The sequence below is a fragment of the Lepisma saccharinum genome, chromosome 20, assembly GCF_977018435.1.
Source record: "Lepisma saccharinum chromosome 20, izLepSacc3.1, whole genome shotgun sequence".
Lineage (NCBI taxonomy): Eukaryota > Metazoa > Arthropoda > Insecta > Zygentoma > Lepismatidae > Lepisma > Lepisma saccharinum.
This window is the reverse complement of record NC_139248.1, coordinates 25,077,017-25,095,447: the sequence shown is the minus strand read 5'-3', so window position 1 is coordinate 25,095,447 and position 18,431 is coordinate 25,077,017. Positions and strand designations below refer to the sequence as shown.

The 18,431-nt window shown below is 36.5% G+C and overlaps 1 protein-coding gene across 3 annotated transcripts in view; it reads left to right on the top strand.

Moving 5' to 3' along the window:
* LOC146003562 (uncharacterized) overlaps positions 1–18,191 on the top strand; it is a 190,412-nt gene extending 172,221 nt beyond the window's left edge. For 2 of the 3 annotated variants that reach the window (XM_083141860.1, XM_083141859.1), the window contains 2 exons: positions 4,438–4,707; positions 17,319–17,474. In XM_083141860.1, the coding sequence (XP_082997986.1) occupies positions 4,438–4,449 (12 nt within the window). In that variant the 3' untranslated portion in view covers positions 4,450–4,707; positions 17,319–17,474. Of the gene's footprint in view, positions 1–4,204; positions 4,708–17,318; positions 17,586–17,941 lie in introns of those variants that run through there. The other variant, XM_083141861.1, reaches the window with a different exon arrangement.
* The last annotated feature ends 240 nt before the right edge of the window (positions 18,192–18,431 follow it).

Genomic DNA, 18,431 nt, shown 5'->3' with positions numbered 1-18,431 from the left:
AGAGTTTCAAAATTCAGAAAAACTTACACATTTTACTTTATTTACAATTCATACTACCAATAGTTCTTTTCATCTTAAAAACACCATGTACAGGGGGGTCCACTCTTATTTTACGTTTTCGAAAACATAGGCAGCATGAACACGTCGCAGATCAGGAGATTCTATCTCGAAACTGTTCCACTAAGAACATTTTCTGCGGTGTTTACTCGAGAGATCTTTTACCTCGGACGTTTCCTACCCCTGCCTTGATTTAGATATTTCTTTACACATTCTTTGTTAACATATGGGTCCTTTAGTATAGGTTTTTCGCAGTGGCGACGATTGGGTTGGGAGGCATCCAAACTAGGGGAGCAAAGTGACAAAACTGAGGGGGCAAGGACAGTTTACTTTTCCCTCGCAGGTGAGTTTTAGCATAGTGCGGGGCCACAAATGACAAAAAGTGGGTAGGCGAACCAAATTCTTAACGACAAACGCGAAGGTACATATTGCGCTCTCTGTATGTTTTCTACAAAATCACCGAATACTGACGCATTTCTTTTCCTTTCAATAATGAAGCTGAATATCTTGACCAATGTGTCCACCTTCACTTCATGCATATTTAGGGTGATTGAGACCGGGATCTGCATATGGCTCGATTGCTGCTTAATTTCAGTTTATGCACACATAGGGTAATTGGGACAGGACCCTGGGGATATCCAGAATTGGATGTGTTATGGGCAATTCGAGATCATATTTGGAATGTTTTGTACACCAAGTGGACGTTATCTAGACAATATACTTTCGTTAGACATTTTTGTATGTACTTTGGATATTGTGTGGATACAAAAGGTACATTCTAGACTACATTTGAATCTTATCTGGACATGATTTAGATATGAATAAAACTTGTTCTTTCTTAACATTTTCTGGGTGTTATTGGAATGTACAAAAGATGTTTCCTGTCTGGAACATATTATGGAAATTTTCGTAGCATTGTATGGATATAACAGGGACTCTTTAAACATTTATTATAACCCTATTAGGACACCTTTTATCAAATAGCTGTATCCTTAACTGAATTGCATAATTCTTACGAAATCGTTGTGTGCACAAGAAATTACTCTCCATTTGTAAGAAACATATATGGAAATACGGGAATATCATCTGGATTATATTTAGAAGAATTTTGAAAACATCAAATTCAAACTTGGTGGTGTTTAATATCCATACACCTCTCAATATCACATAACATTTTCAAACTCTCCGCCGCCACACATTATTTTAAATCCAACCAATAACACCCTTACCCTTTTCCAATATTTTTGGTATACCCCTGAACTTTAACTCCTTTCCGAAAATGTAGTATGTCCCTTACTAATTACTCCCACTTCTATATAATAATATTGACAGGAATTCCCCCATTTGTGAACACCCCTCATATATTATTTTCTTGTCGCACCCCCATTTATTCATCTTATCTTTTATCCCCAAATTTCTCTAATCGTAATGGTAAATATTCCTCCAATTCTTTTTATCCTGAGTGTTACATAACCCATTCGAGATTCCTCCAAATAATTCATATTTTTGAATATATTATTTTCCTCTTTTATCGAACCCCATCTTCACCTATTCCTCTTTTATCCTCCTTATTTTCAACAGACACCACATTTCTTACCTACAACAAATGAACAAACATTTCCCCACACAAGAAACGTTACCAGATCCTATTATCTTTTATCCCTTCTATTTGTACCTTCTATTTTCCAACATCACGTTTTCCATTAAACATATTTCAAACAGGCACAATTCCTAGAAGATTACGCCCAAATGTTTCCCTTCTCTTCTTCAACCGTCACAGACCCCTTAACAGTCGGAAACCCATATCTTCAGCCCGACAAACATGCCACACATATCAATCAACCGTTCCAAGAATTCCATCTCTCTCAGCCAAGCAGAAAAGCTCCCTATTCTGAGAAAAACAGTTACCTCCTCCCCAGAATGACTCATCAACGCCGTCTCTCCTCAAACAACGGAAACACGTATCACTATTCCCAGACATTCAAACTCATCAACGCCATCTTTCCTCAGACACCGGAAACACGTACTCCAATTCCGAAACATTCACCGCACGCCTTAAAAGCCTCATCAACGCCATCTGTTTTCAGACGCCGGAAATTCCGAGAAACCGTCAAACACTCGCTTTCCTCCAACAACCAATCAAAACACTTCTCACAAAATTACAAATTCCCAGAATTTCTGGCTCATCAACGCCATCTGTTTTCAGACACCGGAAACTCCAATTCCGACCAACCGTCACCGGGAAAAACCCGAATACTTTTCCTCCTCCCCAACAACCAGTCAGAATCCTCCTTACGAAATAAGCCCCGCCCAATTTATGACGTCTCACCAGTCAGAATTCTAAAAAAAAAAAAAAAATGACGTCATCGCTCACAACAATACCCCTTGCTTGCCCACACAACTACATCATCAATTGATCTTTGATCGATCTTTTCCAATCAATTGATTTATCGGACTCAACGCGGTACCATAACTACTTGCATCACTATCTTCAGAATCCATATTTCACTGTAGAATACTTTTCACATTGTTACTAGTAGGTCCTCCCCGATGGTGCAGTGGTACCATCATCACCTTGTAATCAGGGGGTCCCGGGTTCGATACCTGGTAGAGGCAAATAGTGGTTCGGACTCCACTTTAAACTGTAGGTCCAGTCCCGATTAGCCTTTCTGTGCATCAAGTGGACTTAAAACAACAAATCAATCAATCAACAGTGTTACTGGCAAGCACTTACAAATGATAATGATGCAATAGAAAGCGTGAACACAGCAAGGATTTAGAGGAGAGGAGAGACGATCAAGTGGCGAGTCTCAGTGATATGTCGAGTTCACTTGTCATATTGCAAACGTCTGTATTTGCTCGTTGCCCATGCACTGATCTATTCTGAAGCAAATTTCAGAGTGTTAGAGGCGAGATAAACTCCTGTCACATGTTGGATGAGTTTCTACAGTCTTCAGTGTATATAATCCGGCAATAAAAGAAAAATTGACCTTTGTCAAGTTTGTCCCTAATATCCGCAATGCCTCATATAACACATCCACATTAAAGTAGTAATTACTATAAGAGCCAAAGAAAAAAATAATTTTGATATTTTTCTTAGTTTACCCCTGCGATAGAAAGCATTAAAATAATGTATTAATAACAAAAATTGAAAATAATTCCAAAGGTAAGTAGTATGAAAATAAAATGTATATAATAACTACCACTCTGAAAACTTACTTATATCCCAACTACTGCCTCTTGTATTTGTCTGTTGTACCTCCTCAATTGCGATCTTAATTACATGAAATAGAAACAAAGGAACATTCTCAACCAGGGTTGGCAATTTTTTTAAAGAAACAAAACAGTTTTTTTCTTTTAAACATGTTTTAGACAAATAAAACGTTTAAAACATAATGCCAAGAGGCCTTATTTTCTAAGAATAAATGATTACTAAGGAACCTGTTAATCATCCAAAGAAGGGCTGTGTTCCTAGTTATAAAGTGAACGGCAGGATCAAAGGCAGGGCTAAAGTGAAAGAGATGCACCCAAAAGTGACATTGAAGGGATTTAACTGCCTGGTGCTCAATGCTATGTGGGGGAAAAAAAAAAAAAAAAATTCATTGCCAATTCTTGCTCGCAAACTGGTGGGTGAAAAATGTGAAAATTTTAAAACCAGCATTATTATAATGCTAGGCTCATTCTGGAGTTCCTGGGATAGGGATGAATGTCGCTGTGTTGTGTTGTGTGAGGGTTGTGATTTTCTTCTTGTGCTCTACCCTTCTGTGTGACTGCTGCCCTATGCTGACACTGCGGTGACTTGTTTTTATTGCAAATGACAGAATAATGGACAGCAGGGCATACACAGCTGCCAAACGAGCATTAAATTGATACTTAGTTTTCCTCCCTCTCCAGGTTAATCCAAACGACAAGAATGTTGTTTACATTTTTATTTATTGTGCATTCCTTGTGCAAGCTGTGCACATAAATTTTATTTTGCACACTATAAATTTATCTCCCCTTAAAGACGTATAATGAAATTGAGGATCATGAAATGAAGCTGGGACACATAATAATACACCAATTTTTTTCGGTGTATCTTCAACACTTTAACAATGCTTGCAACTTTCAAAAACTTCTTTTTTTTTTTTGTATCCTCTGGGGTACAGAACATTTTAAGTGTTATAATGCTATATGAGAATAATTTTTGATTATTTGATATTAATATAATGTGATGTGATGAGTTTTGTGACTCAGCAACTAGGCTTCGTTATTTTGAACTGGAATTATACAAGTATCTGTATCGGTTCGAATTGGTTCAGCCTTACTTTATATGTATGTAATCCTCTATTGAGTGCTCAATGATATGAATCTATACAACAAAATATTTTCAAATTTCAGATGTCCTGTTAATACGGGAGGAAGTATGAGGTTGGAGAAGGAGAAAATTACAAACGTGGTTATCGTAACCCCACCTGTTCAATAACATCCAACCCTGTGGAGCGATGGAAGTCTAACCACAAGGAAATGGCCAAGCTGGGCATCACCGATGTTGCTGTTTTTGGTTCAATGAACACCGGACATGGGCTCTTGGAGGTACTTCTCGCCATCCTTGGCATTCCTCCTATGAGCACCAAGACATACAGGAAACATGAGGAATCACTAGGACAGGTATGCTTCTGTCTGTTAAAAATATTCCAATTCCCGCATGCTTTAACCAGACAGAATTGCATTTCATATTTGAAAGGCTCACATGGAAAACATGGTAAGTGACATTTTGGTCATTTCTCAGTTCATTAAGAAAAGAAAGTTATTACAGTTTGGTCCAAAAAAAATCCCCACTTGCAATATTTGTTTATTTCTTCATATATTTCAACTTAAATCTATTTGAGTTTCATAGGAACGCCAATATTATTTATTTTAGAAACAAGTATCAATTAACTGCTGACTGTAGATAAGAATGCCTATTATTGACATCCTTTCACACAGATAATCGACGTGAATTACTTCATACATACACAAGAATTGAATTGTATTTTATTATGTATATGTTTGATGGCAATGTTGTAGATGGTTGTGCTTGTTTTTATTTCTGCTAAACAATTTTATTTCAACACCCCAGAGTAATTTTCTTGCATGTGTACATGCATCTGGACAAGTACTGACTCGACCAATTAACGCATGAGAGTGGAAGTGAGGGCATGGAGGGGAAAATGTGGCTGCAGCTACCATCCGTTTGCATCAGCGTGCACTGCTTTGCTCTGCCCACTTGCTTTCTCCCCTTCACTACCACATGGCCTTGCTCCACGGATTCCCAAGACAAAGTATAGGTAGTTCTCTACTAGTAAACTTCAAAATTATTGGTTAAATTAGGTTAGTTTTCATTCTCATGTGCTTTCAGTAAAACTTTTGGGTGGGGATTTTTTTTTTTTGGGCCAAACTGTAGAATGTATACTGTAGATGAAGATAGTTAATGGAAGCTTCAACCCGTCTTTGATAATGGAGTGATTGCAGCTGAATTTGGTGATTCTCATGAGATGACGATGATCAGAAGTGCATGTGCAAGCAGGTATGTGATTTAAATAAAAATTATCATCTTATTGCACAAGTACTACTTCTTATAATCTGCTACTAAATATAAGAGAATATGTAGCAACAATCTTTGATTATCATCGTGGAAATCCATTCTTTTTTCAATGGGTTTTTCCAGAGGGGACTAAAGCAGGACATTTTTTAAAACCCAAAACAGTGCTGAAACTAGTAAAAACTAGTTAAATTCTATCTCTTTTGTGTTTTGTGTTTCACTGGCAATGTGTTTTTTTGTTTATAACTGAGTTCACCGGTACATAAATGTATTGTTTTGAATCCAACTCTGAATTGTTATAACGTCCCTACCAAAGTGCAAAGTAACATATTTGTGTTTTGTGCAAGATTTGTAACAAGGATAGAACCTAGTATTGTTTGCTCCATCAACATTAGCTTTTTTTACTCTGTATGTAACTATAAACCTTTTATTATTATTTTTTTTAAAGAAATAAAACTCTCAACTCTACTACATACACGTTTATTATTCTAATACTAATCTATTACAAAATGAGTACAAATTCAAAGTATTTTAACAAATGGTTATACATATTTAATGTTTATACACATACAGAATATATAGCATTCACACAAGGCTTTACAGTTTTATAACTCAGGTTGTACACATAATATTCTATACATGCAGAATACATAGCGTCAACACAACGCTTTACATTTTTATAACTCAGGTTATACATATTTAATGTTTAATACATATACAGAATACACAGCTTTAACACTATGCTGTTATATTTATACATTAGGAAACCATATTGAAGTGTCCGGATTATTTTTGTACAAAGTTGTTTCCTCTAGACTGCCATGCTTAACATGCCACAAAAATTTTATATTTGTCACACCAAGTTTATATTCTGAACATGTAGGATTGGGATACTTTTCCAGTATTGTATGCTCCACACAGGCACTGGCACTATTTTCACCCTATATTATGGAAAAGCACTTGAAAATTTTGTCCATACAATTCTGTAATTTCTTCTTAAGTTTGTTCCAAACAATGACAGAAAATAGGTTAGGGGTAAACCCTGGCACATATAATGTAAAGGTATGATAAAATAAATCCCACACATTGATGAGTTCAGGTTTTGAACTACTGTTTCACTGATACATCATGAAATAGTTCTTTTTTATAAATTTTAGTACAGTTGCGCTTGAAGGCTGACCAAAACTATCAAAGTACATGGCCTCCTTATTACTGTTGATAAACAAACTTGTCCAGTGTATGCGTAGACCAGCTTTATTGTCAGTGTTGCTGCAGGCAATTGCAGATTCTTTGGCAATGTATCATTTGCAAAAACACCTCAAAAAATGAGACAAACATTTGTGCGATATAACAGTTTTTTCAATTTCAATGTTATTCATTGTTCACTATCTGAAAATGCACTATCATTGGAACAGCAGCCGTGCTCAGATAAGTAATACACACTTGCTGCGTCATTGTAAAACGATGCTAATGAATATCCACTGTCCAATGTTGAGGTGTCCTGTTTAGGTGAAGTCCTTCTGCCTTCTCCTATAATATGCTGTTGGAGCATGAAGCTACGGAAATAAAATGCGTATAAATGTACGTATCTTAGTGCACATTTGATTGTTCTTAATCTGTGATAATTTCGACAGCAATTTTGTGCAGGGAAGACTAACAGCAACGCTTTAGGGCATCCTACTTCTTCGAGGTTAACCACAGTGCGGTGAAGTACTGTAGTCAGAAACTTGCATTTGTCAGCTCCAAAGGATTAAATAACTGAGGCTCTTTCGGTGTACTGGGAAAGGATGGATGGAAATTTGGAATAGAAAATTTCCCCACTAGACCATTCCAGAGAATGTTTGTTTTGTGTTTGCCACATATTTTCGTTCTTTGCTCCAATATCTAAAGTATCCCATTCGTAAGGTGATAGAAATATCCATGATTGCATACTATCTGAGTCTGCATCGATAATAGCGAGTTCTTTAGGAATAAAGTTGCCAGAATTGTCACGGAATCCTTGAAAATCAACGACAGCCCTCATATTGTGATCCATACTTCCTCCAGGCAGGAACTCAACTGATTATTATTTTGTATTATCTGGGAAGATATTACGATGTTTGTCAATTTGAATCAACGAATCAAATTCTACGTAAATAATGCACGTGACCGCCATAGGCAATGGAGCACAGAAAGATAGTTTAGCACTTACACTCCTATCATGCAATAAGTCCCATGTTTAGTCAATTTCCATTGTGGGTGAAAGAATAAAGGGATACAAAACAAATACATTATCAAAATCTTCTCGGGAGAAACTGTTTCCTGGTTTGTATCCTGGTAATGTATTCCCGTTCCAGAGAATAAATTGTAATATCCTTGGATAATATTTTGTCTGTGAGGTTTGGGCAGAGAGGTTGGTTCGGAATAGTTCTAGATCCAACTTGGAGTTGAATTTTATTCAATCCAAAAATGAAAGGGGTTCTTATGTATTTGGCCATTGAAAGGTGAATTTTTAACAAAGCGTAATATTACACGTTTAGGAACAGTGCCTAAAAATATATTATCCAGATTATAAGAAGTAATATTTTGAGGGATAGTTATTGATTTCACTTCTACGGGTGTAATTGGATATTTTGCTGTACTAGTTTGAAGAGCGTTCGCATGAGCAAGACCTATATCTGGTGACAGAATTTGTCTCTACATAAAGAGAAATGTCCTGTATTTCTACACGATAAGAAGTATTCTCGGCAGCCATCAATGAAAATGCGTTGTTTGATCTGTGTAATCTAATTCTCATGGACACATTGTTCAAGAGAAGATGAGGTTGGCACATAAATCAGAATATAGTTGACCATACATGTCGAATAACCGACTTTGCACAGCAAGACTCATTCTTCTTTTTTTCAATTCCTTTGCTTTCATTTAGATTTTCCTAATTTTCCAGGCGTATCGCAATACTAGAGAACAGCAGTGAGATGTGACTTATTAGCCTCATTAGAATAGTTGAGTAATGTTTCAATGTATGTTCTGTAAGCATAACACCTTGCAGAGGATGAAATCAATTTGTCATTTAAGGAAACGTCGACCTCATTGAATGCTGAATGTAGAAAATTGTTTCCTGGGGCAACCAGGTTATCGGCAGCTAAAGCTGTACCATCTGGTTTTGTTATTTTACATTTTAGGTACAGATAAATGTGCGCTGGGTCAATGTATTCTCCACTATTTCCAATAATGGCAAAACTCGATTGGACTGTTACTAGTTAAAGATGAAATGGGACGATACTCCACTAAACAAAATTTTTCAATGCTAGTTTGAGTTAATGGCAGAGAAAATAAAACCAATTCTGTATTGGTGCATTCAGTTGAGCTGCAGTTTACTAACGACGTAGTAGTTAATTGGTGAATATATCTCTCTGTACTCTTCGCCTCTATTTTCGAGACTGACTGGTAATAAATGGGGGTTCGAATTTTATAGTTTTAGCCATCTGTTTGTTTCCCTTTTCCTGAAAGAATCTGAGAAATTTTTCTCCCCTTTTTCACAAAGAACCTGTCCGGCTTGATTTACGCAGTCCCTGAGAGATTCCTTGAGAGGTCTGTTTTGTAGAACATTCTCAACAAAATCCATTACCGAATGTAAGGTTTGCTGACCAATTGCTTTAGCTCCTTAGCTTAATAAAGGGGCAGCAAAACAAAACAAGCTTTTAAATATTGAACCGAGGGCCCCATGGCCTTTCTGATATGGAGGACCGGAAAAATAAGGTAAACCTGTTCCCGCCTGGTTGAGATGATAATCACGATATAACTGACACCTATCGTATCTCATTGTCGCTTGAAATGTAGTTTAACACTCAGATCTCCGAAAGCAAATGTGAGTTGTCTCTTAAAACTATTTCTATTGTATAAAATAAATATTTTGATACAGGCATATAATGAACAGGGTTAAATATAGATTGTGACCGTCCATAAGGGACTGAAGAGAATGTAAACATTCTTAAAAGAGGTGCTTTTGTAACTCCTACAAACTGGTAACTGAGTACATTAGTGTAAACCATAATTTGTTGAGGGTACCCAATATTTAGGTTTCTTTGTTTAGAACTATGTTGTTGCTTAACAAGATTTCTATTTGGTTCGAATCCTAACTGCAGAGCCAAAATGTCTGAGAAGTTCAGTGCAGATAATTAAGTATCATATTTTCTCTCAGCAGTATTGGTGGACTGGTTATAACTGAATCGAAAAAGCCCTTCACCTATATAATTTTTATTTACAACTTGTAAAACAGTCCACAGTTGAAGAACAATTGTTTTACCGCTCTGTTTACTTGATTGATCCAACTCTTGGGTATGAAAAGTCCACATAATTTCATTTTGTCCCTTCTGAATATTAGAAAGACTTGTTTGTGAAATGAATTTCAGACAGACCCACTAACCATTCTCCAGACTCGAGCTTAAGTACATTCGAAAGTTTAGTTATTACTCGGAAAAATAGTTTTGGATGCATTTGAAACCAAAGTTACATAGCAATAATTTTCTGTGCCTTCAGAAATCATTATTCCACTTTTTTAAAATGTAATGTAACTCTTGATGCTTTAAACTCAAATGGAAGCAAAGTTCCATGCTCTGATTTTAATATAATTTCAGTTGTTTCCAAGTAACGCTTCTCGACTTTTAGGTACTGCCTGGGCTCAAAAATATAACTTTTCGCGTGGAATATGATGATCTAAATAACAAGGATAAATAGAACTTGATCTTGCTGTACCTGGACCAATATCTGAATGTATAGTCATTTCTGACTGAGGAGTATCCAACAAGACACCAAACACTGGAGCTAACTGTGGAGATATGTACCAGGTGTATAAGCTTAAATCTGCTGTTTGCTCATAGATGGCGTTAGTGAGCGTATGAAGCTACCATGACCACGCCATACCTGGTGTTTTTATGAGTTGGACATCTGCCAACACAAATCAGTGCACATCGTTAGCAGGTGCAGACAACAACAGACAGTGTTCCTGTGGTAAGCATGTCTAGTTTTGTGCCAGAAAAAGAGCATATGCGGGAAGCTCTGCTTTTCTGCTTCCATTTGAAGAAATCGGCTGCCGAATCGCATCGAATGCTTGTGGAGGCCTATGGTGACAGTGCTGTATCGGAAACAACGTGCAGGGATTGGTTTTGTCGGTTCAAAGACGGCAATTTTGACCTGAGCGACAAGAAGCGTGAAAATCGGCCCAGGAAGGTTGAGGACCATCAATTGCAGGCTCTTTTGGACGAGGATGATACCCAAACGCAAAAGATGCTTGCCGAGCAATTGGGTGTTACTCAAGCAGCCATTTCCATGCGTCTACGTGCCATGGGAAAGGTTCAAAAGATCGGAAAATGGGTGCCGCATTGACCGATCGGCAGCTGGAGAGACGCCAAAACACATGCGAAATCTTGCTTGCCAGACAAAAAAGAAAGTCTTTCCTGCATCGGATTGTGACTGGTGATGAAAAGTGGATATATTTCGAGAATCCTAAACGCAAGAAATCGTGGGTTGATCCCGGCCAACCATCAACATCTTCCTCGAGACCAAATCGCTTCGGCCGGAAGACGATGCTGTGTGTTTGGTGGGATCAACAGGGCATCGTCTACTTTGAGCTGTTGAAACCTGGTGAAACTGTCACTGCCCACCGCTACCACCAACAACTGATCAAATTGCACCGTGTTCTGTGTGACAAAAGACCGGATTATCAAGAAAGACATGACAAGCTGATTTTCCTCCACGACAACGAACCATCACACACGTCAAGACTGGTCCAAAACTACTTGGAGACACGCAACTGGGAGGTGCTACCCCATCCCGCCTATTCACCAGACCTGGCCCCTTCCGACTACCATCTGTTTTCGTCGATGGGCCACGCCCTCGCTGAGCAGCACTTCGATTCGTATGCAGACGTCCGAAAATGGCTTGATGAGTGGTTTGCCTCGAAAGAGAAGGACTTTTTTTGGCGTGGTATCCACAAATTGCCCGAGAGATGGGCAAAATGTGTAGCTCGCGAGGGCAAGTACTTTGAATAAATTTCTTGTTGCTTTCTATGAACAAACCATGTGTTTTTCTGACTACAAAACAGCAGATTTAAGCTTATACACCTGGTACACTTTCATAATTTCATCTTCTTCTAGTGTTGTTTGTGTGTACATACTGCGTGTGGACAAAGTATAGCCAAATTGAACATGTTGAGCAAGCAGTTTTCTTTTTGAAGGGGGAATATTGTTTAATAATAATGAAATATTGGAATAGTAACCTTTAGAAACTATACTTTCACTATAAAAAATCTGGTCCTTTCTTTTTCGGTTTAAATTGATATGAAATGCTATTTTTATCAGAAACAATATTATAAAAACTCCAAGTTAAATGAAGCTCTGTGGTTGCCACAACCCACTATTCATTTAATTCTATTGGTTCACTTAGCTTTGTACGGTAATGTGCTATTTTATTCTCAGGAACAAGTTCAAGTTTACATTGGAAGGTAATGTAACATAGAATTCGTCCCGTGGCATAATGGCAACTAACCTAAACACGCATAATATCTGATTTATGTACATCACTTGCACATGCAAGGGGTTAGTTTTTCCATTTTACTAGAACAAAGTCTCCCTTTCGTTTTAGAATTTTCTCGATTGTAAATGGTTTGTCTGGATCAAGTGTAATTTTTTTGTAATTCTGGTTCATAGAGAATGCCTTTGACAGGTTCGTTACTCCAGTCTTTTATACGATAGGTAGGGGGCTCAGTACTCATACGATCACTAATTGTAAAAATTTCCTCTGTCCAACTAGGTAGATATCCTTTCTCGAATTTCATTTTTGCTTTATTTATTCTTACGTAATTACCAATATTCGATTTAAATTTGATATTTTTTGTTTTTTGACTTGTATTATTTCTAGACTGTGACCAGACCTGCAGCGCATTAGTTTCATTCATCTCAACAGGAGCCATTTTTATAGAATGGTGATAAGACTGATTATACGATTTTACTACAAGGGGGAGAATATGTACATAGCTATATGTATTATTGGCTGAGAAGTGTTTATACAATTTTGATTTTAAAGTACAAATAAATCGTTCCAGTATTGCTGCCTTTAGTTCTAAATAAACACTATAATGAATAATATTGTACTTGTCAAACACTTTTTCCACTTGAGTGTTATAAAACTCTTTGCCTTGATCTGTCTGGCAGTAAACAGGGGGATATTCTAACATGCTTATAATTTTAGTAATTGCTTTGCCACGATCTCACCCGACTTGCTTTTCACTGGTATACAGAACGCTTGCCTGGAAAACACGTCAATTGCACAAAGTATATAGCGCATACCATCATTGCACTTGGCAATATTCTGCATATCTGCCAAATCCATTTGCATAAGTTCCAAGGGAAAAGTGGTTTTGTAGCGTTTACGTGGGAATTTTTTTTTCTAACTGGAACATGTAAAGTATATGCATCTTGTTTTGATAGCCACTGAGAAATATTCTTTCATGATTGCGTGGAATCTTTGGATAATTTTTCAGTATTGGAAAATGAAGTCGGCAGTTCATGTGTATAATACAATCCATACTTTATATATCTTCCCATATAAATTCAGCTTTCCTATTTCTTGAAGGGGTGGAGGTGTGCATGTAACTATATATTCTTTGGGTATGTTTAGAGAATGAAGGATAGATTGGAACTGATCTCTCCCGACAGGATCTTGGCTTTTCTTACGGGGGCAAACAGAATCATTAATCAGATCGATGATATTTGAACCCTGAATCCTTTTTCCATTTATGTACACTGTTCCATATGCATCCCAATTTATATATTGAAAAGAGAATAGTCTTTTAAGTAAAAGTTCTGTTTTTTACCTGAACAGTTTTCGGCACTGATGCAATAATTTCTTCCCTGAGGGTAACACTAGGAGAGGGGTTGTCTTGTTGTATTGGTTCGCTTATTTGTGGTAGCTTTTTTTTCTTCTTCGATCACAGATAGGTGTGTGGGAATAGGATTAGTGAAATTAACAAATGTTCGAAGTGCCTGTTGGTAAAGTGTCGATTTTTCACTTTCCCCTATATCTTCACTTGCTAATATTGTACAAATATTAGAATCTAATCTTGATTCGTGTCTCTGAGCTTTCTCAACGGATGCATGCATGTTAGTGGCAAAGTCCTCGGGAACAAGAATCATTTTTCTCACGCTCATTGTGAAAACAATGCACTACCTAACAATGATATAATTGGACCAATTAAAAATGGCAAAAATCCGGCACCTTTTTGAATTAATATTTTATTTTTATTTTTGAGCGAAGTACCCTTCGCCGCTAGTTTACGCAAACTGGCCTTATATTTTTGAAGCTTGGTTTTTTGTACCCCCTGAAAGCGGAATATTACCACGTACTGTATTGGCTGCACATTGTCCTAGTACACGAACTAGTCCTGGTGTTGCTTGTTGCAAAAGGCGTTTCCGTAGAATAGGTTTTAATTTACACAATAATTTAAGTGCCGGAGCATGTTCTTTTAGTTGTGATGTCATTCTGACGTTCGCACAAGAAATGGTTTGTTTCCATGCTTTCCGGTGGCATAAATAGTCAATTGTTCTAACTAACTAACTAACTCTCTAGCCTTCTTAAACCCGAAGGTTCATGGCTGCAGCAACACAGACCTTCCATCTGTCCCTATTTTGAGCAAGATCTATATACTCTTTTCCATCCCTACCAATTTCCCTTAGGTCCATCTCGACGTTGTCCCTCCATCTTCGTCTTGGCCTTCCTACTGGTCTCTTACCATCAGGTTTCCCAACAAGAATCCTGAAAACTCCTCTTTCCTCTCCCATTCGTGCCACATGGCCTGCCCACCTAAGTCTTCTTGATTTAATTATTCTAATAATGTCTGGACATGAATACAAATTATGTAGTTCTAAATTATGTAACCTTCTCCACTCACCTGTCTCCTCATCCCTTTTAGGTCCAAAGATTTTCCTAAGGATCCTATTTTCAAATACTCTCAATTTATGTTCCTCTTTCAATGTAAGGGACCAAGTTTCACACCCGTATAATACTACAGGCAAAATTACGGTTTTGTATATTTTAACTTTTAGATTCTTAGATATTAAACGAGAAGACAAAAGTTTATGAAGAGAGAAGTAACATGCATTTCCTGAATTAAGCCTACTTTTTATTTCCTCTTTAATATAATTTTCATTTGTTAATACTACTCCTAAGTATTTGAATTTGGAAACTGTTTCAAACGAGTTGTTATCAATAATTAGATTTTGATTATTACCTAACACTTGGTTTCGGCCTGTAAGCATATATTTAGTTTTCTCTTTGTTAACTTCCAAACCTATCTCTTTAGCAGTTTTGAAAAATATTTTAGCATTATTCTTAATTGTATTCACATCATCCCCCAGTAAGTCTACATCATCTGCATATGCTAACAACTGAGTCACACCATTTAATTTTAGTCCTTCTTTAGTTTCTTTTACCTTCCTTACAGCATATTCTAAGGCAAAATTAAAGAGCAATGGAGATAATTCATCTCCTTGTTTTAACCCATCATGAATTGTAAATTTGTCAGACATATTAATACCCACACGAATTTTACTTTCTGTTTCACTGGTGCATATTTTTATCATACTAACAAGCTTCTTAGGTATTCCAAACTCTACTAATATATTATATAATTTATCTCTTTTGACCGAATCATATGCTTTTTTGAAATCAATGAATAGCTGATGGACATTTTGATTATATTCCCACTTTTTTTCAAGTGTCTGTCTGATGTGAAAAATTTGATCTGTAGTTGATCTGTTGCGTTTAAATCCACATTGGTAATCACCTATAATTTCATTAGCATATGGGGTTAGTCTTGTTAAAAGAATGTTAGATAATATTTTATATGTTGTTGAGAGTAGAGAAATTCCACGGTAATTATTGCAGTTCATTTTATCACCTTTTTTAAACACAGGAACAATTATGGATTCTTTCCACTGTTGAGGGATTTCTTCTTTATTCCATATTAAACAAATTAATTTATGAATTTGACAAATTAATGAATTTCCACCATATTTAATTAACTCAGCTGGTATTAAATCAATGCCAGGTGCTTTGTTATTCTTTAGCCTTTTAATAGCATCTTTAACTTCAGTCAAGTTAGGTTCTGGGACTAAAGGTTCTGCTGTGTGTACTTCATTCACTTCTGATTTATCTCCTACATGGACATTTAAAAGATCATTAAAGTAGTTCTTCCATCTATTTAGAATATCGCTTGGGTCAGCTAGAAAATCACCGTCTTTATCTTTTATCAAGTTTACTTTAGGTTGCCACCCCTTTCTAAACTCATTTACACCTTTATATAAATCTCTGATATTTTTATTTTTGCTGTTTGTTTCAATTTCGTTAATTTTGCTTTTCAAGTAATCTCTTTTTTTACTTCTAAACGTGCGGTTAACTTCTCGCTTTATTCTATTATAATTGTTTAGATTTGTATCATCAGAGTTATTTAACCACCTAAGTCTAGCCTGATTTCTTATTTCTATTAGATTATGACATTCATTATCAAACCATGGCTTACTTTTTCTCGGTTTATGGTATCCTATACTTTCTTTAGCTGTTGATTCTATTGCATTACGTATGTGCTCCCAATTCTTATTTACGTCTGTTTCATTTATATTTTCATCATCATTTAAATCCTGCAAAACATCAAATCTATTTGACAGTTTAATTTGGTAATCTTTCTTAATTCTTTCATCAGTAAACTTTCCTGTATCAAATTTTAGAACTTTTAGATTTTGTTGCTTATGATTTATCACTGAGAGTCTTTCTCTTAATTTAGCAATTACTAAATAATGGTCACTGGCACAGTCAGCACCTCTATGTGTACGAACGTCAATTATACTAGTATGCCTTCTCTTATCAATGAGAATATGATCTATCTGATTATGAGTTTTACCATCTGGAGAACACCAGGTATATTTATGGATATCTTTATGTTTAAAAGTGGTACTTTTCACAATTAAATTCTTTGAGGTTGCAAAAGTAATCAATCTTATACCATTATCATTACTTAATTCATGAAGACTTTCTTTACCAATCGTGGGTTTAAATGTCTCTTCTTTCCCAATCTGTGCATTACAGTCACCTAACAGAATTTTCATATCATACTGAGAAAATTTATCAAAGACCTGTTCTAACTCTGTATAAAAATCATCTTTAGTATTATCATCTTTATCTTCCGTTGGTGCATGTATGTTTATTAAAATAATTTTACACCACCTACCCTGTAAAACTGCATATGATATCCTATCATTAATAAATTCTATTGTTTTAAGAGCCGAGATAATTCTATTATTTATGAAAAAGCCTGTTCCAAAATTATGATTTTCAGTACCACCATAGAAAAAAGTATAATTTTTAGTTTTACAATTCCCTTCTCCTGGCCACCTAACTTCCTGGACAGCTACTACATCTAATTTATACTTGACTATCTCATTAACTGTACACTGAAATGCCCCAGGCCGGTAAAGGCTCAGAACATTCCAGGTGCCTAATTTAATATTTTTCTTATTCCTAACGTAGATCTTATCCTTAGTCCAGGGACCTCCCAAAGTAGTCCCCACCCGGAGATCCGAACGGGGGACTATTTTACCTCCGGAATATTTTACCTTGGGAACATCCATGGCCTTATATTGCTGATTCTTGACATGGCTTTTTACAGTGCAGAGTTGTCAGCTCTACGCCTAACCCCCAATATGAATGGAGGAACTACTACACAAGACAAACACAAACGAAATGCTTTTCACCAATATCAAATAGGAGTAGAAGAACAAGAGCACTTCGCAGAGCTCACCAGGGATGTTAGTAGGTGTCTGGAGGAGCAGGCAGAAATCAATCGGCAATACGAGCAGACGTTGGCCGTATTCGCGGTTCGGCGTCGACTCAATCGGCAAAGAATGGAAGACACTTTCCGTCATTATCGCCAAAGGTAATTATTTTAATTTATTTCTTATAACATTGTATATTTTGACATGGTTCGACAACCTATCGACTATCCTTGTAGCTCAATTAGGGGACAGATATATCGATTTGAAATTTTCGCAAAAATCGAAAAAATAAAATCGAAAAATTAAAATCGGTACTCATGTTTCAAAGAACACCCTGTTGCGGCCCTGTTAGGCCTCAGTAAAACTTACTGCATATAAGCCCCGGTTAGTTAAATTGGTTTCACATGCATGTTCACCATTTTTTCGATTATATATGTCACATACCACTTTTTCTTTTATAGCCAATATCTACATGGAACCGAATATATTTCTTTAATGATTATATATTGTTTTTCAGATTGAATCGTCGCAATGTTCGTAGGGCCGACAACCTGCTTCAACTGATACCTCCTGCAGTCCTCAGAGGCTATGTTCGTCCTCCTTCTCCTGCTCTGGAAGAGGAGGAAGATCCGCCCAATTGTTCATCGGGGAAAATATGCGCCCTCATACGTAAAATTTCAGCTGTATTTTGTGTTAAATCGAACATTAAATAACTGTGTGGTGTTTCAGTTGCATCTTGAAAAGCTTCCAAAACACTTTTACTATTGTCAGGTTTGAATTGTCATGCTAAATGGTATATTTGGTGTTTGTCACGTGGATTCTTGAATATCACAAGATAGAGTTGAGGCTTATGTCTCTCATTTTAGCACCTTTGTGAAATAAGTTTTGTACAATAAAAATAACACTTATATTTTTGTGATGAGAATATTTCGTAAATATGTCTGCAACAGCTGAATCTTTGCTGCTTTCGTTCATTAGATCATCAATGACAATTAATCCAGGAGTTT